The sequence below is a fragment of the Lonchura striata genome, chromosome 14, assembly GCF_050655825.1.
Source record: "Lonchura striata isolate lonStrDom1 chromosome 14, ASM5065582v1, whole genome shotgun sequence".
Classification (NCBI taxonomy): domain Eukaryota; kingdom Metazoa; phylum Chordata; class Aves; order Passeriformes; family Estrildidae; genus Lonchura; species Lonchura striata.
The window spans coordinates 5,464,746-5,492,062 of NC_140716.1; the positions used below are offsets into that span (position 1 = coordinate 5,464,746).

At 50.5% G+C, this 27,317-nt stretch overlaps 1 protein-coding gene across 5 annotated transcripts; it reads left to right on the forward strand.

Moving 5' to 3' along the window:
- Positions 1–639: 639 nt before the first annotated feature.
- On the forward strand, positions 640–24,989 carry MICALL2 (MICAL like 2). Of its 5 annotated transcripts, none has more exons than XM_085592176.1 (18): positions 649–863; positions 3,992–4,102; positions 7,420–7,468; positions 10,877–11,018; positions 13,502–13,662; positions 14,300–14,421; positions 14,781–15,452; positions 15,659–15,828; positions 16,691–16,763; positions 16,905–17,020; positions 17,541–17,690; positions 20,387–20,442; positions 20,909–21,032; positions 21,478–21,568; positions 21,930–22,003; positions 22,286–22,400; positions 23,299–23,345; positions 23,431–24,989. In XM_085592176.1, exons 4-18 carry the CDS (start codon positions 10,934–10,936, stop codon positions 23,514–23,516), a joined length of 2,142 nt encoding a protein of 713 aa, XP_085448302.1. In that variant the 5' UTR covers positions 649–863; positions 3,992–4,102; positions 7,420–7,468; positions 10,877–10,933; the 3' UTR covers positions 23,517–24,989. The 5 variants fall into 5 exon arrangements, with proteins under 5 accessions (XP_085448300.1, XP_085448302.1, XP_085448301.1 ...); XM_085592175.1 differs by having other exon boundaries at positions 726–863; positions 13,502–13,671; XM_085592174.1 differs by lacking the exon at positions 3,992–4,102 and having other exon boundaries at positions 640–863; positions 13,502–13,671.
- The last annotated feature ends 2,328 nt before the right edge of the window (positions 24,990–27,317 follow it).

The following is a 27,317-nucleotide window of genomic DNA, read 5'->3' on the forward strand; positions in this document are numbered from 1 at the left end:
CTAAGCAGCTTCTGGCCAGGCTCCGGCCAGGTTCTGAGCAGGTTCCGAGCAGGTTCTGGGCAGGCTCTGAGAAGGTTCTGGGCAGGCTCAGGTTCTGGGCAGGTTATGAGCAGGTTCTGGGAAGGTTCTGGGCAGGTTCTGAGCCGGGTCTGGGAAGGTTCTGGGCACGTTCTGGCAGCCGAGCTTCATCCTCCCTCCTCCTTCTCCCCGTTCTCTGTTTCTAGGGCGGGACAGGGGCTCTGGCAGCCCCGGCACCGCTCGCACTCGGTGTAGTAACACCGCCTTGGTGATGCTGGGGATGTATCCGCCCCCCACAGCTCAGGGTTACCCAACGGACACTTTTATTTAGGCGCTCTATGGTGCTTTTTAACTTTTTTCTCCTCCAAATGGGGAGAAAACATCCCTCCCAGTGACTAAATACACTTCACGCTTCCCCCGGTGGCCGCCCCTTCGGGGGCAGGACGTTTTGAGGTTTTTGTGTGGGAGCGGAGGAAATTTCCCCGGCCCTCCGTGCGGGCCGGGAGTGAAATCTCCCTTGTGCCGCCGGCTGTGCCCCTGCCCGGTCCCTGAGGCGAGGCGGCGCCGCAGCCGCGCCTCCTCCGCCGCTTCTCCGCCCCCGGCCCGCCCCGCTCGCCGCCCTCCGCCGCCGGCGCGGCCGCGGCGGCTCGGCCGGGCTGGGCTCGGCGCGGAGGGTCCCGGCCCCGCCCGGCCCCGCGGGCCATGGCGGCCATCCAGAACCTGCAGCTGTGGTGCCGGCAGCAGTGCGAGGGCTACCGCGATGTCAGCATCACCAACATGACCACCTCGTTCCGCGACGGCCTCGCCTTCTGCGCCATCCTGCACCGACACCGCCCCGACCTCATGTGAGTACCGTGCCGGGCATCGAGGGCTCGGCGGGGCTGGGACCCTCCCCTCGCTGGGCTGTGCCCATCCTGCCGTCCATCGGGCTGAGGATCCCGTGTCCTCCATCCCCGCAGAACCCATGCTGGGCTGTGCCCATCCCACCGTCCATCCAGCTGTGCCTGGGCTGTGCCCATCCCACCCTCCATCCAGCTGTGCATGGGCTGTGCCCATCCATCCAGCTGTGCATGGGCTGTGCCCATCCCACCCTCCATCCAGCTGTGCATGGGCTGTGCCCATCCATCCAGCTGTGCATGGGCTGTGCCCATCCCACCCTCCATCCAGCTGTGCATGGGCTGTGCCCATCCCACCCTCCATCCAGCTGTGCATGGGCTGTGCCCATCCATCCAGCTGTGCATGGGCTGTGCCCATCCCACCCTCCATCCAGCTGTGCATGGGCTGTGCCCATCCCGCCGTCCCTGGAGCTGCAGACTCCTGGTTCTCCATCCACCCAGGAACCCTCTCCAGGCCGTGGCCATGCCGCCATCCATCAAGTTGTGGATGGGCTGTGGCTGTCTTGCCGTCTATTGAGCTGTGGACCCTGGTCTTCCACCTGCCCTGGGTTCTCCTGTGGGCACATCACAAGCAGCCTTCGGCTCACACCCACGCTGAGAATTTCCCGGAGAAAAGCTCTGCTCTCCCAGCCTACGTGCTGTTTTTTTTCCATACATTTTTTTTCCTTTTCCCTTTTCTTCCCTCAGTAGCTGGATTATAAATGTTCCAAATGCATCCTTTCCATTGCAAAACAAGTTCAGGCACTGATCTTTGGGGCAGCATTTCCTTCTTTGCTGTCGTGTTTGCTCTGGCTGGGCTCTCCTCGCTCAGCCCAACAGCAGTACAGAGCTCACAAGTTGCACGGCAAGGGCTGTTTAAACAAAATGCAGTAAAAGGGCAGGGCCCCACAGCCACTGGATTCCTGCACATCCTTGTTTTTCCCATCTAGAGCTCTGTGTATGGGAGCTTAAGTGTTTTTCATGTGCTGGGGCATTTACTGGTGTCCTGTGGGTTTTGAACTGTCTCTGCCCAAATCTGGGAAGGTGAATGGCCAAAGGGAGTCACAGATCCTGCTTCATAGATGGGGTTTTTTTGAGTTTATTTCTTTTTTTGGGCTCTTTGAGATGGTGGGATTGAGGGGGAAGATGAAGTCAAAGGAGCCCTGGAAAGAGTGCCCATCAATATTGATTTAAGCGTTGGGTCTCTCCTGTTCAGATATATCCTGCTGAGTGAGGAACAGATTGGGTGGTCTGTACTGCAGTTTTCCTCCTTTTGTGGAGTGTATTCTTCCTTTTTCTTCATGCTCCCAGGACAGTCTGTCACATGGGTCTGTGTGCAGCCATCCCTCTTGTAGGATCTTGCTTCTGGTTGAATCCAAGAGAAGACCTTTTGTTTTCTCTCCTCTGTTATCTCAAAACTTGACAGGAGCTGGAGCAGGCTCGGGCAGCAGGAGGTTGGTTCAGGAGCTCCAGACACACTTTGTTGTCCTGGTGCTTGGGCTGTCACCTTGGTGTTGCTGTGTATGACTTCCTGACATGTTGTCATGTCCATGTGACTCCAGATATTTCCTTTCCTTCCTTTGATTCACAGTCCCAAAAATACAAAACACCGGGGCAGAAGGGTTGAGGTGTTCTCGTGGAGGGGCTGTGACTGCTTCCTGCAGCTGGCCCATCCGGCTGTACACAGGGGCTCAGCGATGTGAGAGCTGGAATAATGCTGTTGCCCAGTTTAGTGAGTTTTTTATAATCCTTGAACTGTGCAGAAAGCGTTGTGGATAGACATCTCTTAAATAAATGTTCCTGTGCTGAAGAGGGAAGGTGTTCCTTGAGGCATCTCTCTGTTCCCATTCATTTTCTTTTATGGTGGACATTCTGCCTGACTTTATTTGGGACATCACAGAAGCTCCTTCTGACACGGACCGGCTCAGCAAGGTCTGCCTGAAGGTTAAAGTATTTGTGACCTGCTTCATTTGTGTCAGTGCTGTAATACAGGAATGCACCACGTGTATTCCTGTACAAAGGGAATACTGACTGGGCAAAGTCCTGCTGGAAGGAAGTGGTGCTTTCAGGTGGTTGGTGGCCATGGTTGCCAGGTGCCATGTGTCAGATCCTGGGGCAGAACACTTGTGCAGATTCTCCATGTATCCCAAAAAACTTCTCTGAGTGTTCTTGGTGCAGGGTACAACAGTGGAGAAATATAGCTGGGTGCACATGTGACTGTGACTTCTGATTCTCTAGAGGTCCATTCTGGGCTCCTGTCTCTGCTTCTACTAAAGATTCTAGTTAAAAATTAAAACCACCAGACTGAAAGTAAAACTAGAAAGGGATGTTTGCAGTGCTTGGTGTGTTGGCAGCAGCTCTGTTGCAGAACATGATTCAGTCACAGCATCAGTTTTGCAACAGCGTGTTTTCTGTCTTGGTTTACACAAGTGACATTCTTGGGCTGAGTGCAGGGGATTTCTTCTGCAGGAGCCTGAAAATTTACCAGGAAAACTTCAAGCTTAAAACATGGACATAAACATGAGCTTCTCTTGTGAAGTATGTGGCTCAGAGGACAGGCAGGGTCTCTCCTTCCTTCCTGTTTTCTTGCTGGAAAACATATGGAAAATATGATAACTTCTCTCATATTTAGCCAGTGTTGGCTTGTGTGTTACCAGTGAACAGGGCAAGCTGTGTAAAATTAGAAATGCATTTCCCACTCACTTCCCACTCATGCAAGGATACTTGGGGGAGTAGAGATCCACACTGAATTACCATGGAAATCCAATTTTTTTGTCCCAGTTCAAGAGTGCTTCAGAGTCAGTCTCAGCTGGGCACACACACTGTTTCAGGCAGGCTCCAGCCCATTTTCTGGGATGATTATAGAGCTTCAGGACATCTCTTGTCAGAGGAACATGAACCTCATTGCAGCGTGGTAGGAGGCTGAGGTTAGCAGCTGCCACATGTGGTGGTGAAGGTTGTGCAAGCTTCAGCCACAATTTTAGTGGCCTTGTCCTGATAAATGAGTTAGAAGAGGCAGGGGAGCTGTGCACGCTCACTCAGATATCAATGCCAGATGTCAAGGAAAGGTTTTGATTAAGATCCTTCTCTTCATCCAGGATCTTGCTCTTTCCCAGACTGCAAGCTGGTGTTCTGGGAATGGGCTGGTGGTGAAATCCCCCTTGGCAGCTGAGCAGCAGCAGTGCTCTTTCCTCCAGCAGCGTTTCCAGGTCAGTGTCAGCTCAGCAGGGCAGGATGAGGCGCTGGCCCTGCTGGGGATGGGTTGTCTGCAGACTCTCTCCTCAGCAGAAGCCTGGGGTGAAGCAGAGCTGCCTTCTTGGCTTGGTGGGTTTGTGGTTTGTGTGACAGGCAGAGGCAGGGGAGGATGGCTCGGGGTTCCTTTCAGCAGCATTCTGTCACTTGCCAGCCAGAGCATGGCAGTGTGGAGCAGGCATTCCTGAGAGGAGGATGAGCACATGGGGGACATCTCCCTCCTGGAATTCCCAGCCTTGTCCCACCTCCTGGGCTTTGCATCTCCAGAAAGAGCACAGCTGAAAGGTCCTGTTCCCAGCAGAGCATGCTGGATTTGAGCCCCCTGTCAAAAGCTGTGAGCTGGCAAAGGGTGCCTCACATTTTTACAGTGATCCTTTTGACTACACATCTTATTGTCTGTAGAGAAAGTAGTGCAAAAGTGCCAAAAAGCAGAAACTTTTTTGGTGCCATTGAGGCTCTGGGATTTTTTTTCGCTCTGTCTCCTCCAAGGTCAAGTTTCCAATCAAGTTTGTGCTTGCAGCAGCAGAGATTCCTCCTATGGAAGCACACACGCTTGCAGGGGACTGGCATGTTTGTAGTGCTGGGTCTGTGCAGCTGGAGCAGGGGGTGGTCACGGAGATTTGTGGGCATGAGAAATGCTCAGCCACTTACTTGCTAAGGGAAGGGGTTTTTCAGAGCTAAAAACTTCTCCTGTTTTAAAACAGGAATAAAACTATTCCTGTGCTTGTGAACTCCACTCTTGATTTGTTTCCAACACTGTAGGCCTCTCTTGGGTCACATTTATATTTTTCACATTTTCCAATTAATTCAGTTGCCTGTGTTTTCTCAGTGGAGAACTCCTACTTTTCTGTTTGTATTACCTTTGCTGTCTTAGGATTACGTTGGTCCACAGAGCTTTGATATTCCAAGATAGGAGATGCAACAGCAAGATCAATTTCCAAAAGAAATATTAGATGTAAGCAGTTCACCTGACTAGCCGGGGAAAGAATGATGCTGAGTGGTCAGGGGACTCTTGAAATGACCAAATAACCTGGTTATTTGCACTTTCTTTTGAGGAATAGAAGTGGATTTGAGACATTCACCATCAAAAGATTGGGTTTTTTAGGTCTCTGCTGCATGCCAGGGAGTGCACACATCACCACAGCAAACAGCATTGAGTGTGGCTGAAGGCCACTGACTGACAATAAATCATAATTCCAGTGCATTGCATGTCAGAATGACCAAGGAAGCTGGAGCTCCTCTTTGTTCTTGCAGTGTTTTGCTGCATTCCCATGCTACAGGCACTGTTTGGGAGCAGAACTGGGAGTGAGGCAAAGAGCTGAAATCACCTCCTTCAGCTGGATCTTTAAAAAAGCCAGTTTTCTGGCCTGACTTAACCCAAGGATGGTTGTATCTATTGTTTCACTGAGACTTTTCTGGCACAAGATTATTTTTGTTGCTCTTTAATCCATTGTCTCAGGGAAGGGAGATCTTTGGGCAGGAGCACTGCTTGAAGAAAAACCTCTGATTCCCTTTGATTTTGCACAGGAAAGACTCTATGGTTTAGAGGTGGGATGTGCCTTGTCTTTACGTGCTCTTTGGGGGAGTTTCACCTCAGGGTCTTATCTGTCATTCCTTCTCTCCTTATCCCACACAGCAATGGCAGATGTGGGAAGCAGGGAGGAGGCATAGGCTGTGGCATGATGAGCAAGCCTGTTTAAGGTTCCTCTCTTATTTATGATGTAATGCTCCACTTTCTGTGCTGAGTAGATAAAGAACCTGGCTTGCTCCTTGCTGTTCCAAGCAGTGGAAAAAGTTCCCCTGCTGCGATACAGATCATGTGTTCCTCTCATGAATAGGCTGCTGCGGGCCAGCTTTGCCCTGGCTCTCAGAGTTACCCTGGCTCATCCCAGAGGAGAGAGAGATGGGCTAAGAAGGAGGGTCCACACCAGGTATAAAGGTGCTACATACAAGGAATGCAAAGTTGGTGCTGTTTTCTGTTTATCAGTGAGAATTCCCTCTCAGGTATCAGCCTCTCGCTCAGCTCTGTGCCAGCAGACACAAGGATTGTAAAGTGAAACGGGGTTATCAGAAAGGAATTCACCCTGCCAACTTGCCTGGGCAGAAGGAAGCAGTGTTGGAGAGCAGGGCTGCCAGCCAGCAGCCAGTTTTGTATTCCCTGTTTAGCAAGTGGCAGTCAGTTTAAAACAAAGCTGATGATGCTGTTTCCTAAGCAAGGGACACGCTCTGCTGTGGCTGAGGGAGCACGCTGTGTCGTGGCTCTACTTCAGCAGCACAAGCTCTCCCCTGTGCTTCCACCAGCACATCCCAGCTTCTGAGTTCCCAGCACAGTGCAGAGGGTGTGGCATCTGGGCTGGACCAGGGAGAGGGAAAGCAAATCTGGGGAGAGGTGAAGAGGGAAGTGATATCTGGAGACAGCAGAAAGGGAGTTGTTGACTTTGGCTTGGATTTGTGAACAGTAATTGTCACTTCCTTTTCAGTTACTGCTTGTGAGCACAAATCAAAAGTTACAGCCCTAGGGAAAGCAGACTAAAATTTCTACTGGCAACTTCAGTGTTATCAGATGCAGTATGGTGTGGGCAGAGGTTTTCCCAGGCAGATCCCTGGTGCTGGTTTGTGGAGTTCTGCCAGAGGGAAAAAAGAAGATTTGAAGCCAGAACTCATGTGCTGCTGGACCCAGGAGCTTCAGAGATCAGAGGATATGGGTGTGTTGGAAAAGCATGTGATACGTGCAGTGTGTGAGGGATCCATGAGAGACCTCCTTGGAGCTGAGCTCTCTCTGTGTGGAGACAACTTTGAAGACAGGAGAAAAACATGGATGTGACTGTAAAGTGCTTTGAGGGAGAGAGTGTTCATACCTGGCCAGCAGGTATTGGTGTGTCTCTTTGAGGTGGGAGGGAAGCAAGGCTTTTCTGGGGGCCAAGAAACTACCCCATGAATTAGGGGTTTCTTCTGGCTGTCTCTGCAGAGCCCCTCAATCTGCCTGGGATGTTTTTGCACCAATATGTCCTTCCACAGGCAGCTGTGGGAGTCAACCCTGCAAAGGTAGATGTGCCAGAATTGTCTTGTGCTGCCTTTGGGCAGATGCTGTGCCTGCTGCACATCTCTGTCCTGGGTACAACAGGTCTGTGACTCTCGGGTGGGATCTGCCATCCTGCCCTCTCTGGAGATGTCCAGGGGTGGATGGGGTGCTCTGTCCCCTGAGCCAGAGCTGGAAGTGGAGCATCTCACTCTACATTACCAACCTGAGATTTTTTCTCTTTCTGTATTTCAGAAACTTTGACTCCCTCAGAAAAGAAAATGTGTATGAGAACAACAAGTTGGTAAGTGACTTTTAATGTTTACTTTTGGCCTAGTCTGTGACCTGGCACTTTGCTCATGTGATTTAGGAACAGAAACCCTGCAGACACAGCGTGCCCATTGTGCTGTGTTCCAACCCTTTGCCTTACTCTGCAGCTTCCAGCCTCCTCCTCTGAACAGCAATGTCCAGCATGGCTGGACACTGAAAGCACCTTCAGGCTGTTTGTACTTAGCTGACCACACAGTGATTCCTGTTCCCAATGTGTCCTGTGGCAGCAGGAGCTCAGACAGAGCTCAAAACATGGACTTGTTGAGTATGTGATGCTCCTGAGGGGTGGAGCAGGAGCCAGGAAAAAGCTGATGTGAGGGGAAGCACAGGGAGTGTTCTCCCACTTCTGTTCCTTCCTGGTGCAGGGGATCAGGGTGGAAACATCCTAAAACCTGATGCTGCCTGGACACTTCACTCCAGCCTGGTATTGGAGTTGCTCATGTTCTTTCCACAAATAAAATAGAATTTAGGCAGGCCAATCCCCTCCTGCACTGGATTCTAGCATGGTCTTGGTGATCCAAGAAGGATTTTCCTCTCCCTCTCTCCATTGCAAAAGGAGAGGCAGTGAATTATAGCACTTCTCTTCCCTTGGCATTGCTCCATGCAGTTTCATGGCTGCTTGACAGGAGCTTGGGATGTGAACGAACCATGGCAGCTTACCCTGGTCTGGGCTGGAGGAGTGACACCCCCTCAGGCAGTGAGCTGGCTGAAGTCCTTCTTGCTCTGGAAGAGCTAAACTTGTTCCCTCATGGCTCCTTAGCTCCTGCAGCTCCCATCACAGACCCTCTGTCCCCAGGCTGGGGCTGCAGCCTGTGAGGAGTTGGTGACACTCTGGGGCTCAGCCCTGTGTGTTCCTCTCCTCAAGGGGAGATCCAGGCCCTGCATTTTGCCCTGGAGGTTTGGTGTTTGGCAGGAGTTGGGGCCTCTTCTCCGTGGGAGCGTATCTTGGCTGAAGTGCTGAGGATCCCTGAGTGCTGCTCCTTGTCCAGCTGGGCTGATGGTGTCTGCTTGTGTCTGGGAAATGAGCTCTGCGAGCTGCCTCTGCTGCTTTTATTAATGAAAGGCTTCTTTGTGCTTCTCATAAAGAGTTGCTCCCCTCCTTTGTTGCAGTCTGTGTGTCCCCTCCTCCGCCTTTCTGAGCTTCTTTCGTGTCCTTTGTTTTGCTCTCTCCTCCTTACTCCACCTGCTGTGGGGTGACTTGTCTGTGCTGTCCTTTCCCTTCTGGTGTCCTGCTGCCTGGGCTGTGCTCTCTGTGGCATTGCCCTCCACCTCTCTGTGCTCCTGGGCTGGCCTCCCCCATGGGCTGCTCTCCAAGCTCCTACACTCTTTGCTCTGGCTGTCCTTGGGATACAAGAGGGCCTGATTTCTCCCAGCATTATTTCTCTGCTGTTGTCCAGGCCCTCCTTGATGTCTTACTCAGTCAGAGGCTTCTTTGCAAGGGCTGTTTTGTGCACGTAAAAAAGCCTTGTTTGCAATGCAGTTTGCCATATGAGGTCATCTGTCAAGGAAGAATGTGTCACTTCTCACGTGCCACAAGACCAACCCCAAACCCTGGAAAAATTTCAGTTGGTGGCTTTTTTTTGCCTAGAGGTTTCAAAAGCATATGAAGAGGAGGAAAGTTTCTAGGGGCCTTGGAGTCAGTGCTGATGGGTGGTGGTGTGGTGTAGCAGGTGGAGCCTGTGCCAGAGGGAACCTGTGCCAGGCCAGCTCAGGTGGTCTCAAGCATATCACTTTCCCATTTTTGCATGGACGTGGCAGCAGTAGCACTTTCTTCCCCTGGAAAGCACTTGGAGCTGCACTGATGGAAAACATGATGCAAAACCAGCATGTTGGTCCTTTAAAGGGCAGCCTGGGCAGGCAGAGGAGAAGGGTGGCTGGGTCCCGTTAGGTGCTGATCCTGTTGGGTCTCCAGACAAGAGCAGTTCCAGGGACATGAGGATGCTGCAGGCTCTCAGCATTGCTCACCTGGCTCTGGCCAATCCAGGTGTGTGCACAGAGCATCCTCCTCCTCTCTGTGGTCAGGAGCCCCTCGCTCGTGTTCCGTGCCCGTGACCGGTGTCACCCGTGGCACAGGGGGACAGGAGGTGGCATGACCTGTGTTCCCACTAAACCTCACACCAGGAATGGCCAGCAAGAAAACTCAACTGGTCAGACCAGTTGTGCAGCCAGTGCAGTGGGGAACACTCCAAACAATGTATTAAGTGCCAGTTTACAAGACAGCCCAGCCTGGCACTGGGGTGACACAGCCAGTGGTAACTGGCTGAAAGCATTTTAAATGTCAGCTCTGTTACATTTTTACTGGGATACCCAATGGAAAAAATGGTAATTATCTTGCTGAAAAATAGTGGCTGTTTGTTTCTTCTAAGCAGGAATGGTTGGCTTGTTCACCAACACTGTGTGTGTCCCTGCCAGAGGTCAGATGTGGAGGGGTTTAATATATTCAATTTTTTCTTTTTAACCCTTTCACTGTGGACTTTAGCAGTAGCCTTCCTTGTGCCTCTGGTCGTGCAAGTGCTGTTTTGCTTTGGAAAAAGGAAAGGATTTTTTCCCCGTAAGTTGGGAAGGAACAAGGCTGGAGAAGGTCTTTAGTAGAAGCCCTAAACTGAACTGGGCAAGGGTGAAGTTTGGATGTTGCTTTTTTTTTCTATTATATTAAAGTCTTTTTTTCAGAAGCAAGAGAAAATAGCTTTTGCCTCCTTTACCTGCAGTTTCAAAGCAGAGGACACCACAAAGAGGAATATATACCCCAAATAAATGTTAGGCAGCATGGAAACAGTTAAACTGGAAGGGAGCTATATATCAGGAATTTTTCTGCATTACACCTCTTTTCCCCCTTTCTGGTCTGGGAGAGCAGGGTCCCTCCTGCAGCCCAATTTTCAGATGGAGAAGAGCAGGCAGTGGGAGGCAGGAAGCTGTTGCCCAGCACTCAGAGATGGAAGCTGCCTGCAAGCACCGACCAGCCCACCGTTAATTGGGGAGTGCTCCAGGTTGGGCTGGGAGCCTGGAAGCAGCTCTGCCAGCCTGGGCTGACACATCCCCTTCTGCCAGGCCTGGCTCTCTGCAGCTGTGCTCTCACACACACAGGCAGGCTGGAGGAGAGCAAGGGAAGCCCAGGTGAGTTACTGTGCAGTGAGCTATGGCCAGCTTGCCAGGCCAGATTTTTGGCTCCTTGCCTGGATTTCTCAAGGCAGTGGCTGGAAGCCATGACTCTGTTGGTTCCTATGATGCAGGAGTTAAAGTGGTGCAGCTGTTCCCCAGAAGAGTTATTTTTATTTGAGTGGGGCTGTTTGGAGTGCATTTTCTTACTTAGAATGAGGAGCAGCTCTGCTGCCTGCCATGGATAAGACCCCTCTGGTTTTATTTTATTTTTCCCCTTCTCCAGGCATTTCGGGTGGCAGAGGAGGAGCTGGGGATCCCAGCCTTGCTGGATGCAGAGGATATGGTTGCTCTGAAGGTACCAGACAGGCTGAGCATCCTCACCTATGTTTCCCAGTATTATAACTACTTCCATGGACGGTCTCCTAGTAAGTACCATATTCCCTGGAGGGCTGGGAAGCATCAGGGCTTCATTTCATGCTTTCCCTTGCCTCCTGACAGCTTGGAAAAAGCAAAATAAACTGCACAGATGCCTTTTTGGTGCCAGGACTGTTTCACTGGGGGTGTCTGGACTCTGCACACCAGCCTACAGTTGCACCAGTGCTCTTGGATGGGTACAAGGCTATGTCTTGTCTTTGAAACTACTGCCTTAAAATTTAATATACAGTCTAAAATTTCTTATGATCCAGCCAGAGAGGACCACTGAAGGTTCCTCTCCATGGTCCCCACCTCAGCTTTCCATTCTTCAGCACCTCCACCCCTCTTCCAGTCTTTGGCACACCTGAGGGCTGGTGAGAGCATGGAGTAGAACAAGGCTGAGCTTGTCTGTGAGGCTGTGCCAGTGTGACAGCATCAGTGCTAGGGCTTGTACAGCACAGCAGCACGATAGAAGGAAGGAGAAGAAAATTATCACCCTTTACTGACATAATTGTGATAGAAATTCTGTCAAACATAAAACAGAGCTGCCAAGGCATTGTATTCACCTACTGGAGAGTTTAGCTAGGCTCACAGGATCATTGTTGTAGTCTTGGTTTATGTTTGGCTTTAAGCTCACACAACATGAAGTAATATGATAAACCAATTTTACAGGTTCCTCCAGAGGAAACTTTCTAAAGTGGGACATGAGTGACTTAACTGGTTAAGGTGAATGCAAATGGAGAGATATGTATTGAAAATGTTCTACATCTTGGAAAGAAAGCACAATTCACTCAGAGCTGCCTTTAATGTTTAAAGTTTTCCTACTTCTCTACCTCTTTACACATTTAAGCATGCTTTTTCTCTTCCTCCACAACTTCTTCCCTCCCCCTCTTCATTTTTTGTGTCTTATTTTAAAACTGCTCTGATTGAAATCAAATTCCATCATGTTGGTGCCAAGTGGTGAGAATCTGGGTCAGGTTGGGGTCTTTGCCCCCTTCCCCCTACGTCTTGTCTACCACATCATCAAGCACAGCACATTTTTATACTCCCACAAGTGTCCCTCAAAACACTTTGGTCGCATTCCTGTTGCTGGGGTGAATGTGAATGTCTGAAAATGAGCCCAGCCTGGAATTTGCCCTCTGACACCAAACAGTCATGGAATCACAGTTGTGCCCTTCAGATGGGTTCCAGCAGGACCATGAAATAATCAGGACACAGGAGGACAGAGAGGGTGGGCAGGCAAGGTTTTAGTGAGGTCATGCTTTTGGGGATGAGCAGAGTTGAGGCCACCCATCTTTGTGCTGGGCTTTGGGAATTCAGTAAATGACACAAGTGAGAAGTGAGGGGCAGTCTGAGCCTGAGCTGCTTACTGGGTCAGCTGTGCTGGTCCCTGCAGGAGGAGTTCTGGGTGTTTATTTGGAAAATTTGCTTTCTTCAGGGCAGACTGCTGGGAACTGGGCTCCCTCTCTGCTCCCTGCCCTTTCTGTGTTTACTGATCAGGGTATAATCTCTTTTCAGACGAGTGGCCATTTAAGTGTCACTTGGAAAGTGAAGCCGTGGCTCAAATATCCCACAAGGAACACAGAGACATCTCGTTCAGAATAGGAAGTGGTGCAAGAATAACATCCCTGTGAGACACTTGGGGTTTGTGTCTGTAAAAACTTTGCACAAAGGCTTATTTCCCAGGGAGGTTTCCCTGCACTTCCCAGGGCACAGGGCACCATTCCCTGCTTGACTGAAGTGTCTTGGGGATTCTCTTTTCTCCACTTATAGTGAATTTTGAGGGGTTCTATTTTATCTGCAAAGAAAAGAGAATTGGGCATTTTCAGGCTGCTTGTAGCAACTCTTGGTTTCCACATCAGCAGCTCTATGGCACCTCCAAGTCTTTGCAGAATTACCCATTTTTAGTGGTCATTTCCACATTTAACGAGGCTGTTTGCTCTGTGGGAGTCCCAGCTGGGATGGGGGGTGGACACTTGCAGCAGTGAATGTTCAGGCTGTGTAGGAAGTCTGGAGCACAAGGACTTGAATGAAGCAAACCCTCTGTTTGCAAACCCTTCAGCTGCTGAGCCAAAACACCTCTGCCTGTTCCAGCAGGGCCTGTTTCAGTTGGGATCAGTTCCAGCCAAACCATGGGCTGGAATTGAAAACCCAGGGTCATCTTCTCACCAGTGATGGATGGCAATTTGCATTTCTTCACTTTTATTTCTCTTCATGGAATTCTCTGCTTGCATTTCTTCACTTGTACATTTCTCTTCCTGAAATTCCCTGAGAAGAGAAAAATCAGCAGTTTCAGAATGTTGTTACAATTCACTTGTTGCCTCTTGCCCCTCAGTCCAGTACAGAACTGCTCATGCAGGAAGTCTGTATCCCCTTTTGTGCTTTTCATGTTGCCCATCAGGCACCCCTGGATATCCTTACTTTGTAAATTATTGCTAAACCAGTGAGTTTTCCTTATGTTTCCTAAAAATATTCCCTTCTTTCATTCTTCCAGTTGGAGGCATGGCTGGAATCAAGCGTCCTTCCTCTGAATCTCCAGAGCAACATCCTGGGAAGAAAACTGCTCCAGAGCCTCCTAAGCCAGTGCCACCAAAACTGCCTCCTGCCCACCCACCAGCCAGAGCTAAGCCAAAGGAAACCTCCCCAGTTACCACAGTAAGAAATGTGGGTTTGGGTGTTCTTTATGCCTTAAATCTGTTCAGTGAGATAGAGAGTACTGGGCTAGCTCAAGGCTCCTCCTGGTAAGGATTTGGTCTCTAAATTTTCTGTTCACTATGAGTGATTTAATCCAGAGGTCTGATTCTAGCATAGATTGAGGTGGGAGTCACTGCAAAACCGTCAGTCAGCCTGGATACTTCGTGAACAGGATGTGGGTGTCTTAGGACATGGATATGTTGTTCCCAGATATTGGGGATGGAGATTTTTACAGAATGTAGTATTATTTTTGCCAGAAAACATTGATCCAATTATTGGACATGGTTTCAAAGCAGAGTAGGGATGAAAACAAGGTAGAAGCCCTTTCCCAGCTAATTAAAATCAGAGAGCTTTGCCTATAGGCAGACAGGGAACCCTGGTCCTCTGGTTTTGTGGGAACATATTCTCTATACTCTGTCCTTCCAGGGGCTGTCCCACTTCTGTGACTTCTATGACAGAGGGATTAGAGGGAAAGGAGATTTCCTGGATGTCACTTCTCTGTTCTGGCTGTGCATGCCAAACACTCACCTTCCTGGGGAATTTGTAGCTGTGTCTGGGGCCATGTTCCTGGCTGCTCACCCTCTGCTTCTCCCCACAGAAGAGGGTCCTGGCAGAGAGTGGCAATGTCCCCAGCAGCAGCTGTGGGGTCTGTGGCAAACACGTGCACCTGGTGCAGCGCTACTTGGTCGATGGGAAGCTCTACCACAGGAACTGCTTCAGGTACAGCAGCTCTTGAAGGCAGGGGCACAGCCCTGGGGGACACAGAGGGCCAGCCTGGTTCTTTGGGACTGGAGAGAGTGATGTGGTACATTTTATTCAGAGTGGAGGCAATCTGGGCTTGCTCTTGACCTGTGTGTAAGGGAAACTGTCTCCATGGGTCTGTTTTCATCTACACCTTTCCTGCTTCAGGCTGTGCTATCAACAGCTTCGTTCTGGTGCCTGAGGAATGTGCACACAGGGTCTGCTCACTGCAGTGTGGTGGCTTCACCCTCCTGTGGCTGGTGGAGTTGTACCTGCAGACCCAGCTGTGTGTCTCCCAGCACTCTGGAGGATGTTTCCTGAGACTTTTGTATCCACAGGTGCAGGCAGTGTTGGAACTTGCTTCTTCCTGGAAGCTACAAAGCTGGGCCTGAGCCCGGTACGTTCATCTGTACCAGCCACCAGCAGCCAGACAATGTCCAGATCTCTGGGCTCCACAGTGCTGGGAAAAAGCCTGACAGCACCCCAGCACCTACTGCTGCCACAGCGTTCCAGAAGGCAGCAGAACCCAAGAAACCAGAGCAGGTGTTGAATAAACCCAGCCAGGAAGGCCTCACTAATTCAACCAAGCCATCTGTTTCATCTTCTGGAAGTTCTGGCTTCAAAAGTGTAAATACTGCATGGTCCTCCTCAGCTGTAAATAAATCAGATGACTGCAAAGGTGCCTCGTTGGGGAATAAAACAGATCACCATGGAGGCACCCCATCAAAGCCTCCTTGGGCATCCTCCACCACAAAAACACAGCAAGCCCGAGAAAATTTTTTTCGGTCTTTGGAGTCCTCCAGCAATAAATCTTCTGACACTCCAAAACAAGTGCAGTCTCCTCATGGCCCTGATAAAACTGCCCCTGCCAGAACCACTGCTGAGGTCAGTCGAGTGAATGCTGGGAAGGACCAGGCACGTAACCACATTATACAGGCTCTGTCTGCAACAAGCTCTTCTCCAAACAGGCCAGGAGCACTCAGCTCCACTGGCTCCTCAGCACCTGGCAGGTAAGCACCATTTCTTTTTCCCTTTTTACTGCCAGGATGTTCCTTGGGATAATTTGAGAAGCCCTGCATCTTTCTTTGGTTTGCCCTGGCTGCTCTTGTGGCTCAGTTTCAAGGGCATGTAAAGGGACAGATCAAATCATTGGAACAGAAGCAAATAAAAAAGTCCATCCTTTCAACAAGACTCACTAAGTTGTTCTTTTTTGCAGTGGCAAGTTTTCTTCCACCAGTTCTCAGAGTCCAGCTCCAAAAACACAGTTCAGCAGAACAGGGTACACAGCACCAAAGCAGGAAAAGATTACAGACCCTGTGCCCAAGAGCCAGGCTGCCAGCAGACCTCCTGAGTCTTTGCACAAGCCAGAGTCAAAAGGCATCAAAGGTGAGGATGAATGATTCACACAGTTCTGCCTGACACAGCACTCCAGCTTGATGCCTTCCTCTTGGACTAGTACAGCAAATGTACCATGACTCCTTTGTGTCTGTAGCACCACTAAAGTGCTTTCTGAGCTGTGGGGCTCAACTCACCTCCATTTATCCCTGTGCAATTGCTCCCTCTAGCATGGTGAGTTCTACTACTCTGAGGATCTCCAGGTATTTGAAGCTGTACTTGCTGTCATCAAACATTGAGATCATGGTGGCTTTCAAAGGCTTAGGTTTTCCCAGATGGGAGACCTTGCCAGAGCTTTGGGATGAGTTTTTGATTGCAGTTGCAGGTCACCCAGCCTCCTTGTCTCAAGCTTCCATCACAGAGATTTAACAGTAGTCCAGGGAATGATATCTAGGGGTTCCCAGTGTCCCAGGCACTTTCAGGTGGCTGGTATTTTTTTGGGCCAGAAGAACTGTCTGTTTGCAGTTTGTTGTGACTTTGTGGGGCTTTTTGTCTCTCCCTCCTCCTGCCCCAGCCTTTGGTCTCTGAGATCTGAGCTGTTTGTGTTGTATTGCTGTTGAACGTACCTGTTTATGTACTCTGTGGCTGAATTTCTGTAACTGTGTAGGTTTAAAAGCATTTGATCTGAAAGACAAAATGCCACTGAGATTGCCTACTACCTATTGTATCTGAATCTGTCCATGTTAAACTTGTTGAGCTGGTGCTGGTTTGCTGCAATAACATCATAGTACCTGCCCCAGTGCATGCCTTATCTCCTAGAATTCTCCTGAGACTCAAATCTGGCTTGTTTCTTTTTATTGGATGTTTTTGTTCTTGTTTATTTTTACTTACCTTGCTCTGTTCTTTTCTTCAGGAAGCACAAATGTTGCTGACAAGTCTGAGAGCCCAGAAGGGTGGAGATCTCGGTTGAAGCCTGTAGCCAACAAGTGAGTGTCTTTGCAGCTGGTGGGTTTCCATGACAAATGTGACCATCCCAGCTGGAGATCCACACCAGGATGTCCAGAACCTTTCCTGTGGACCATTCTGCAAGAAGGATTGTTTCCTACCTTTGTCTTTTTTCTTTGCAGGGACCAAGAATGCTCTAAGAAACCTACTGATAACTCCCAGGTGGGAACAGGGAGCCCAGCACACAAGGGGCCAAAGCCAAGCCCATTAGTTGTCCCACCAGCAAAGCAGGACTCTGGTATGAAGGATAAAAGCTTTGCCTTCATTTTGCTTGTCAGGAAGGGGCCAGACACTGGTACTCATGTGAGGAATGTGTTGGTGGAGAATGTGCCTTGCTTTCAGGGATCTTTGCTCCGTGCACCTGCTTTAGCCTTGTGGTGCCTTTATTTTGTACCTTTGATGGGTGGCCTTCCATCCTTCCCCAAGGAGAGGGACTCAGTACCCATTGGGTTCCCTTCTTCTGCAAGACAGCCAGCAAGATTTCACTGACTCTGTCTTGCATGATTGAGAAATGTAATGTTGAGAAATCTTAGTGATGGTTCACAGCTGTTTATTCTCCTCTTACTCTGGCCTTGTAATGAGTGTTTTTCCCTGTTTACTTTGTGCTTATGCCCTTCATTATCATCAAGAGAGGAGGACTAGGACTAGAAATGGAGCTTGGTAGTGATGAGTGCCAGAGACATTGGACAATAAAGGGATTTTTATGAGATAAGGGCAGAAATTTCTTACCCAAAACCTGTCTGTGCTTCTTAATCCAGCTTCATCTGGTGGATTCACAAAGAAGTTGTTGATTCCCAGCTCAGATCTTATAAAGAGCTGTCAGAATTCAAAGCAAGGCTGGAAAGATCCTGGCGGGGCTGCCAAGAAGGAGGAAGATGGAAGCCAGTTGAAAACAAGCACTGCTACGTGTAAGATCTCTTCTGCTACTAAAGTCACTCTCTCCTCTGCAGTGTCAGGGAACAGCCTGAGTGGTCAGTATGTGATATATGTCCCCGAGTTTTCTGTGACTACCCCTGTGGCTGCTGTCATGGGGGCAGAGTCTGTGTAATTGATTTTTATTAGCCAGCTTGGCCTGAGCAGGAAGCAGCAAGGCCAGAGAATTCAGTGGGAAAGGAAGAAATTGAAATAGGAATTTTTCAAGGTCACTGCCCTGTCATTCTTTAAACTTAGTGCTATGAAGAGGACCATCTCCTAATTTGGGGAGCTGGGTTCTAGTTGATGTCTCTGTTCCTCTTCAGCTGAGTGGCTTTAGGAAATAAAAGGAATGCAGAGAACTGTCATCCAGAGACTCCAGCTGGCAGGACCCACAGGAGCAGGAGCCAAGACTGCTGTTTCCTTGATATTCAAAGATGTCCTGACCAGTTTGTCCCTACTCTTAATCCAGTTTCTTACTCCTGTTTGTTCAGCAACAGCTTTACTGTGCACCTCTCCTCCAATGCCCAGTTATCCTTGCTCTGACATATCCCACCACAATGCTGAGGAAATTTTCTAGAACTAACCTGATATTTGCTGCTGTCCTGATTGCTCTGCTTCTTCGTCTCCCCTTTCCTTACCCCATCTTGCTGTGTCTTACCTGTCTGGAGTAGAAGATTGACACAGCAGGGTTCAGTCCTGCCCCTGTTTTGGAGTTTGTCTTGGAGCAAACTGGATGGGTCCTGAATGGCCTCAGGCTTTATTTATTGTCAGCTGGTTCCAGCATTGTCTTTAGCCAGCACCTTTGACACCTACCAAACATTCAGTCTCCAGCTGTGTTGTCTTTTTTAAAAGTTTGGTGTGGCTCCTTTGCCAGCATTTCCCAAAACCATTTCCCACCTCCTCTTTGCTCAGACTCAGCCCCAGGGCTCAGCACTGGTCTCCCCAAGAAGTGAGCTGTTAAGATAAGGGAGGGTTTATATCTGTATTTCTGAAGGTTAATGATTGCCATGGGGGAGGGCCATTAGGAATTTTTCCTGGCAGTCTCCCCCCACTTTTCCCCACCTGAAGGTCTGGTTCCTGCTGCTGTCACTGGGCAGGCTGTGGGCTGGGGACAGAGCTGTTGCTCCTCTGTGTAGATTTTTACCTCAGCACTCAGAGCTGTGCACAGTCAGCTGCTGTTCCTGCCCTCAGTCCTGGGGTTGTGTTGAGCTGTGGATGGTGAGCATTTCTGTAGATCATTCATTTTCTTTGGGGGTAGGTGGTGTTTTCTGTTGAGAAAGGAGGCTCCAGGGTTTTTCCTGCCAACTGTCCTACTTCCAGCTTGCTGACAAGCAGCCAACCCATCCTGTGTCTGTGAGGTCAGAACCTGAGGGTATCAGGGGATATCAGATCTGAGCTGGTCACAGGGTGTCATTTTACAGACTCTTCCCCTCCAGTGACCATGACCTTCTCTCTATCAGTGGTGCAGCTTTCTGCCTTGGTTTGGAGGTGCTGCAGAGGCCACTTGGAAGGAGCCTGGAGATGCAGGACTGAGCTGGAAGAGGGAAGGGTTGTTTAGGCACATAGTTCAAGGCAGGACAGATCCCTCTTGGAGGAATCTTTAAGAGAAGTGTGGGTTGCAGGCAGTGCACAGGCAGCAAACCAGCAGCATCCAGAGGGAAGAGATCCCTGACAGAGGCCAGCAGTGCAGGAGCAACACAGCCACATCCAGCATCTTCTCCCTTTGCACTCCTCCAGAAGTAGAGCTTAGGTTGACTGTCTGTACTCTGGGCTGGGCAACTGGAGAGCTGTCCTTGAGCTCTTCCTCAATCTCCAGGGACTCTCAGCAGGCTCCCCTCGTCTGTCTGTCTGTCCTGTCTTTCTGCTGAGCTTGCATCACTGCTGCCTTTGTTACAGCCAGTGCTCTTTTGATAGTAGAGTTTTCCTTCCTTATCACATCATCCACTCATGCCTGTGTTCTCTCTCTGTGGTAATTATCCAGCCCAGCCCCTCGGGTATCCAAATACCTCACACTCTTCTGTAGTTATCCTTGCAGCACAGTTGGGCAGAGGAAGCTGAGGCACAGTGGAACAAATACACATAGCTTAAGGATTGATTTTAATAGGTGTCCAGAGCCTAAATAATGCTGTGTAGTGGGGCCTAAGGGACTTCTCACCTAGGAAGTGTTTTGTGGGAGGAATTGAACCTTAGTTTCCTGAGATCTACACTGAGGTCCCCTAGACCATCTTTCTTTCATCAGTATTTACTGATACTCCTTTGTAAAAGAGCACTAGAGGGACATTTTTAGTATGTCTTGGTGTTTGCTGTGACAGTAACCCTGTATTTCTGTGCTATCGTTTGGAAGCTTAATAAGGAATGGGTTTTGCCACAACAAATATCTTTGGTTTTTAACAATATAATGAATGAACATGCAAGTCAGTATTCTTGGGTGGAAGTTCCAAAGTCACACCTGAATTAGGTGACTGTCTATACCCTGGGGTTGAAAGCAGCAACCTGTGACCTGAGTGACATGTCACAAGGAGTAACAGGCTGTGAGGCTATGTCTCTTATTTTGGTCAGGCATGTGGATGCATGTGTATCATCTGTGACCTCTGTTGGGTAGCTGGGACCTGATGTACTCTGGTGGTAGGCACCCTCCCACACCATAACATTATTTAAAGGTTGTTGTGACTTTTTTTCTCCCTTCTAGTTAAACTCCCTGTTCCAAAAAGCAAAGAGAAGCTTCAAGTGATGTCCCCAACCAAGGTATGGCTGGCAACCAGGTGTCAGGGGAGCAGGCTGGGGTGGTTAAATATCCTTCTGGAGTGCTTGTCCAGATACATCTAAGTTTGTCTAATTGGGAGGGTTTATTTGGATACCCAGGGAAAGGGTGAAAGGCTTGGGCAGAGATAAGGTGCAGAAGCTGCTGATGGTCTTCCATGCAAGGAGACAATCAGAGCTGGAATGAGACAGAGCCAAACAAAACTATGGTAGATTGCATTCCCCACAGAAGGAGGGAGAATGTCTGTGGACTCACAGGTGTGGGTGGAGTTACCACTGGCAGCAGATGTGTCACAGCACTGCTCTGTTGTGAGCAGCCAGCTCTGCCCCTCTGCTGACCTGGCCCTCCCAGGCTGTGCCTCTGTGGCTGGGCTCCTTATGCCCCTTCCCACCTCAGCAGGCAGTCTCAGGGTTGCTGAGCTGCATTTGGTCTTACTTTTTTGTTTCCTAGCTGCACCCAGACTACCTCCCTGAGGAGAAAATCCAGGAGAAGGTTTGTGACATCGAGAAGCAGCTGGACGAGCTGGAATTGAAAGGAGTGGATCTGGAGAAGCAGCTGCGTGCCTGCGAGGGAGGTAAAGGAGCCCTGGGGCCAGCTCTGCTGTGCTGGGGAGCTGTGGGGCTCGTGTCCTACCCCTGGGCACTCTTGGTTCCATTTTTAGGAGCTCAGGTTACATGTGAGTCACCAGGTTGCCAGAGGTACCTGGTATACAAAGATACCTTGGGAATTTTGAACCTTCTCTGGCTGTTTTGTAATATATTTTTTGAGCAGATTTTGTGTTAATTCGGCTGAGGATCAGAGTTTTGGGAGTCCTGTAGCAGAGTATCCATAAGCAGCTTCCTTGATTGCACAGGGAGTGACCTGCATCCCTTGTACCCAGGAGCTCCAGAGATTGCCTGTTTTCATTTGAGATTGCCTGGGGCTCACATGAGTCATCCTAAGCTCTCCCTCAAGAGATTGTGTGTTTGAGCCAGGGGGGCTGAACTGATGCAGCTTCTTGCCCTTTGTCTCCTCTGTAGATGAGTCTGAGGATGCCCTTATGGTGGATTGGTTCAAACTGATCCATGAGAAACAGCTGCTGCTCAGACAGGAATCAGAGCTGATGTACAAGTGAGTACAACCAGAAATGCTCCTGTCTGCTTGTGCAGACTCCTGTGAGAAGTGAAGGAGAGGGAACGTGGCAGCCCACAAAAATCATGTGCCATTTGGTGGGATGAGAAGGGTCGAGGGTGTCTCTGGAGAACTGCCAGCACCACGATGAATTAGCTGGTGGGCTTTGAGCACCCAGGGTCTTTGAAGAGCTCATGAGGAGGGAAACTTCAGAAATGTGATGGAGGAAGATTTCCCCTGACCCACCAGCCCCTGCACAGGTGGTGGGCAGCACAGAGATGAGGCTTTAGCAGGACAGGAGAAGGATCCAGCCCTGGGGCACAGCAGGGCACTAACTCATCACTTCTGTCATTCCTTCCAGGATGAAGCAGCAGAACCTGGAGGAGCAGCAGTGGAATATAGAGATGGAGCTGCGAAGCCTCATGAGCAAACCAGGTAAGGACTAGCCACACTGGGAGTCCTGCTGGCCTCCACTTTGTGTGCCAGCCCTGGGATGTCCTTCAGCTCTGAAGGCACTGCAGAGATTGCAGTGGGTGTCCCCTGGCAGGGGCAGGCTCCCTGTGACATCCAGCCCACCTCTGCTTTGTGAGGGGATGTAGGATGTGCCCCTGAGTGTGAGGATAATAAAATCAGCCCTGCTGGAGCAGGGTGGAGGCAGGAGCCACGGTGGGGAGGTACTTCTGTGGCTGTGAGATGGGCTTCCCTTGTCTTGTGCAGAGGAACTGAAGACACCCAGGGAGAAGGAGAAAGAGAAGGAGCTGCTGGAGTTGTACCTGAACACAGTCAATGATCGGAATAATATTGTGGATTGCCTGGATGAGGACAGACTCAGGTGAGGGTGCTCAGGTGGTGGGAAATGAGCCAACACTACTGCATTTCCACTGCTGCCCAGGCTGTAGGGGTGGATGAGTGGCTATAGTCCAGACTTCTGCTCCATGAGAGGTGGGTGGTCACCTGTCATCAAGAATCTTGTCCTAAATGCTGCTGTCTTTGCATCCTTGGCAGCTGTTGGAAAGAGATCAGGACCACAGCCCTCTTCTCTCTCAAGCTAAAGCTGCTGTGAGAACAGGGCTGTGAAAATGTGGAGTGCAGGGGAGGAGAGGGACAGGCTGCAGGCAGTATGGGAGATACAGGAAGAATCTGGGAACATGAAGTCAGGAATGTGCTCATCTGCTGCAGCAAGTGGAAGAACAACTTCCACAGTTCCAGCCAAGAACTGGATCCTTCCCAAGCTGAAAGGAAAACTGCTGTGTCAGGCAGCTGGATTTGTGCCTCCTGATGCTGAGAACAGCCTCCATTTCTTGACCTCAGAGCACCAGCTCCTGCTTGTGGATTCTGGTACTGCCCAGGACAGGGTGGTAACAGCAGTGTGCTGTTCCTGATGGCAGTGAGCACCTCTGTAGCACCCCAGGCTACTCTGGCTCAGCTTCATTCATCTCCTCGGGTGTGGTGGTGTCTCACAACTCCATGAACTCGATGATTCATCAGCCAGCTGGGAGAAGGTTTGGAAATCCCCACATAGGCCCTTGATTTCAAGGGAACCGGATGGAATTTGCTAATGTCTAAGACTCTAAATATTGGGGTTTTTTTCCTGCAGCCTTCTCAGGGTATGCTGTGGAGGTTGGTCATTTCTTACTGGGGAATGAGAGCAGTATTTGCATGGGCTTTGGTATCTACCAGCCTGTCATGAGCACAGCAAAGTTGTCTAATGCCATGCTGTTCCATTACAGAGAGAAAGAGGAAGACCAGATGTTGGCAGACATGATACAGAGGTTGGGTAAGGGCCCTTTCTCCTCTTACAGAGCAGCACTGGGGCTCACTGGGGGTTTCAACCTGTTCTATATCTGCTCCCTCTCCTGCAGATGGATCTCTTGAGAGCCAGGAGCCAGAGAGGAAGAAGAACAAGTTCCGCCTGTCCAAAATATGGAAGCAGAAAAAGCAAGAGTAAAGCTCAGGAGCTTGATGTTCCTTTTCTCAGTGTTCCAGAGAGACCCATCAAAGGTGTGGTTCTTCCTCAGTCCTGCCTTCTTGGAGCTGTGCAGGACTGTGAGAGGCCCCAGGAGGCCAATCAAAGGTGTGGTCCTTCCTGAGTGCTGCTTTCCTGCAGCTCCTGACTGTGAGAGGCTCCTGTGCTCCCTGACACAGAGACTGCAGCAAAGGGACAGTGTGAATCCCCTCTGGCCCTGGTATGGGGCCCAAGGATGCCTTTCCCAGCACATGGACTTTAAAGACTGTTTTCCTTCTTTGGCTCTGGGTCAGAGCTGGTTCAGCCTTGTTGGCAGCTCAGGAGGGCAGAGCTCAGGGTGCCCACCCAGTGCTGGGTCAGTACAGTTCAGAAAGCAGGAACGTGGCCCTCCATGGTGTCCCAAACCTGTCACCAGGGCTGCACCCAGAACACTGCACTGAGCTGTGGGAGGGACAAGGGCCCTCCCTCTCTGCTAGTGCTGTGGCTCTTTGGCCAGGATCAGAGATGCAGAGATTGAGATGCTACAGGGCAAGAGGGATTGATGGTTTCCCTCTTCCCACACCAGTGCAAACTGGAGGCTCCATGTCAGGGGGGAGCAGAGAGCAGAACCTCCTCTGTGTCTGGCACGGGATGTTCTTGACCCACAGCAGTTTCAGCAATAGCGATTTGTTTCCAGACCTCTTTTGGAAGTTGCTCTAGGCTGATTTCTCAAAGCCATGAGAGGCTGCTCACTGCTTCATTCCCTCTGTGGGGGAGATTCGTAGCCTCCTTATTTCTCTGGCTGCTCAGTGAAGCAGCATTTTTGTTGTCTGTGGCCTATCCTAATGAAAATGAACAGAACTATTATTTTAATAACCTGGTACTAACTTGGGAGCACAAGGGATTTCATGGGTTTGCCTCACCCCTGAGTCTTCTGCATGGGACCAATATTTCAGTTCCCGAGCTCCATCCCTGGACATGCAGTGCCCTCAAGGGGTGTTGTGGGTCACCTTGGTGAGACCAGAAGTGTCAGAAGTGTAGGAGCAGGTTCTGGGCTGCTGCAGGGAGCCTTTCCACCCTTCCCTCAGTGCAGTGTCTGCAGCCAGACACCTCCTCTGGGTGCACCCTGTGTTCCCAGTCCAGCTGGGGAGCAGGGATGGAGACAGCCATGGAAAGATGGGATTCATTCACGATGCCTCTGCTCCTGGGGGTTTCTGCAGGTGCTGTTGCCCGGCAGGAGCAGGGAGGTTTGCAGGAGGGGTTTTGCCGGAGGAGGTTGCTGTGCCCGGCAGAGCAGAGCAGATGCTGGCCTTTCCCACGAGGTGGCAGTGGGACTCTCCGGGCAGGGATGTGCTGGGGTGGGACCCGGTGCCCGAGGGGCTTCCTGGAGCCCACGGGGGGGAACCGTGTCTGTGCAAGTGCTGGGATGCCCCATACTGCACCTGCTTTCGCCCAATAAAGCATTACTGGAGCAAATCTCAGCATCCCAGTGTGATTTGGGGATACTGTGGGTATGGCTGTCCTGGTCACTGTGAGCACTGACAGTCCCTCTCTGGAGCTTGGTGTAGCTGTGATGCAGCAACCCTTGCCCAGAGCCTGCAGGGCAGCTGCACGTCCTTCACTCGGTCACTTTGCTTTGGTGTCAAACTGACCCCTGCTCTCAGGTAAATGCAATTCCCCCCTTGCTGCTTCAGCATCACACATGTCCCAAAGCCTGTGGGGTCCCAGCCTGGCCAGCAGATGTGGGAGAAACAGGAGGCAGACCTCGTTCTGCCAGAGCTGGGCCGTGGCATTGGTGACGTGGGTGGCAGAACCATGCTGTCACCGGGGAAAGGTGGCTCTGCCACCACTGCCCCATGTGTGCCCACCCCCAGGGGAAGACACACTGGTTTGTGGGATATCCTGACCACAGGGCTGGCATGCTGTGCATTGGCATCCTGGTCTGCTTGTCAGGAAGCTCTTTTTTCCCTGGGGCTGTGTGTAAACATGAGGGGAGGGAGGAGGACTCTTCTTCCAGACCTGGGCAGTGGCAGCAAATCCCCAGAACTAAACCTGCCTTTGTGGGCTGCCAGCTGAGAGGAAGAGCTGAAAGCATCTCTGCTGAAGGAAATACCTTTCCTGATGAGCCATCCTAGGCTGTCATTACTGCTGGGCTTTCATCTTTTCAGGCTCTGATTCTTCCAGACTCAAGAAGTTTAGTCTGCATGGATTTGGAGGATGGTGGCAGCACCATCCAAACTCATCCAATCCTTCCCTCTCCAGCCTTCACCCACCCTGGAAACAGGCAGGAAATGGACCTCTGCAGGAATGTGATAACAAAGTGCTCAAACAACAACCCCAGGCCCTGTGGTGGCAGTGGTTGGACCTGCTGTAGGGTTTGCTTTTGTGAGGCCAGGCTGCTGCCAGACACCAGGCAGGTGTACACCTGCTAGCTGCCTGCTCCAAGAACAGGTTTTGAAGGGAAAACTGCTCCTTCTCCCATCTGGTGTCTGTTTGAGATAGTAGCCATGGTCTATGGGGTATGAGGTTCACCTGGAAGTGCTGTGTGGGTTTAGGTTTAAGTTTCTAGGTAGAAAAATACTGAGAGGGAGGGGAGACAGAACCCAGCCTGCCTCACCATGCTGCTGGTGTGAGGCTGACTGCAAGACTTACCTCAGTTATTTCTACACCAGTGCTAGGGGGGTAAATAGTGGAGTAGTGATCCAAACGCAGAGTCACAAACTCTTGTCTGTATTGATGGAATGCAGTCTGGCTGTGGCCAGGGTATACCAAAACCAAGCTCTGTACAGCCTGTCCCACAGCTCCTGCACACCCTGATAAATGCTGCTGGTGACCATGAGAACTTGTTCCTCCTTCCTCTGCCTTGAATTTGGGACTCATAGGATTTGCAATTCCACCATTCTCCTAATCCAGTGCTTGAAACGAGCCCTAGAAGAACTAAGCTGTTGGCTAAGGTGGAGAAAAGGAATGGCTTTTCTCCAGCTGGCTGCTTTTAGCTGAGCTGATTCCCCTGCCTGACCCCTGTTTGCTCTCCTGGCACCAGCAGCTTTGCTCACCCTGTGGAAGTGCTCCAGGAGGCAAAGCAAGAGGATTTGGCCTTCGGGCTGAGCAGCAAGGGAGGTGTTGGGAAACCAGCTCTCGACTGCTTCTCCACAGTGGTCACTCCTGAGTAATTAGGCAGTCCAGGCACCCTCCTATAACCAAATGGGAATCAAATTCCTCTCCCTTCTCCATGAGAAAGAGCTGTTTGTGCTCTGCTCCAGCCCCAGCAGACGCCAGCCCTGAGGTCAGGCTGGCAGGGGGTTGACAGATACATTGCTGTGTGCGTGTGGGTGTCTGCATTTCGGTGATGACTGAGGCCTTAATTACTCTTCTAGGTCAGCTGCTCCACTTCCAAAATGGTTTTAAGGGGGCTGAGCTTCCTGCTCATTTCCTGATGGCCTCCAGTCGGGTTTGTGGCTCCTGGATACCTGGAGTGCTGCTGCTGCTTTCTTTGTAGCTGAAGTGTGGGGGCTGCACAGGGCTGGGGGGCTGCACCCCTGAGCCTTTGCCATTTCGGGGGCTCTCGGGGAGCCTTCTGCAGGTTTGGGGTGCTGTTGGCTCTGTCACTTCCAGACTTGCAGATGAAGCTGTGATTAGGCTCTGTGTGTGTGTGTGTGTGTGTGTGTGTGTGTGTGTGTGTGTGTCTCTTCTGCTGTTTTCTTTAATTACAATCTTTCTGATGCATCATTAACAGTTCTGAGTAAACAAGGGGAATTCTCCAAATTATTTGCCATGAGCACAAAGGGAAATCGACTTTCATCC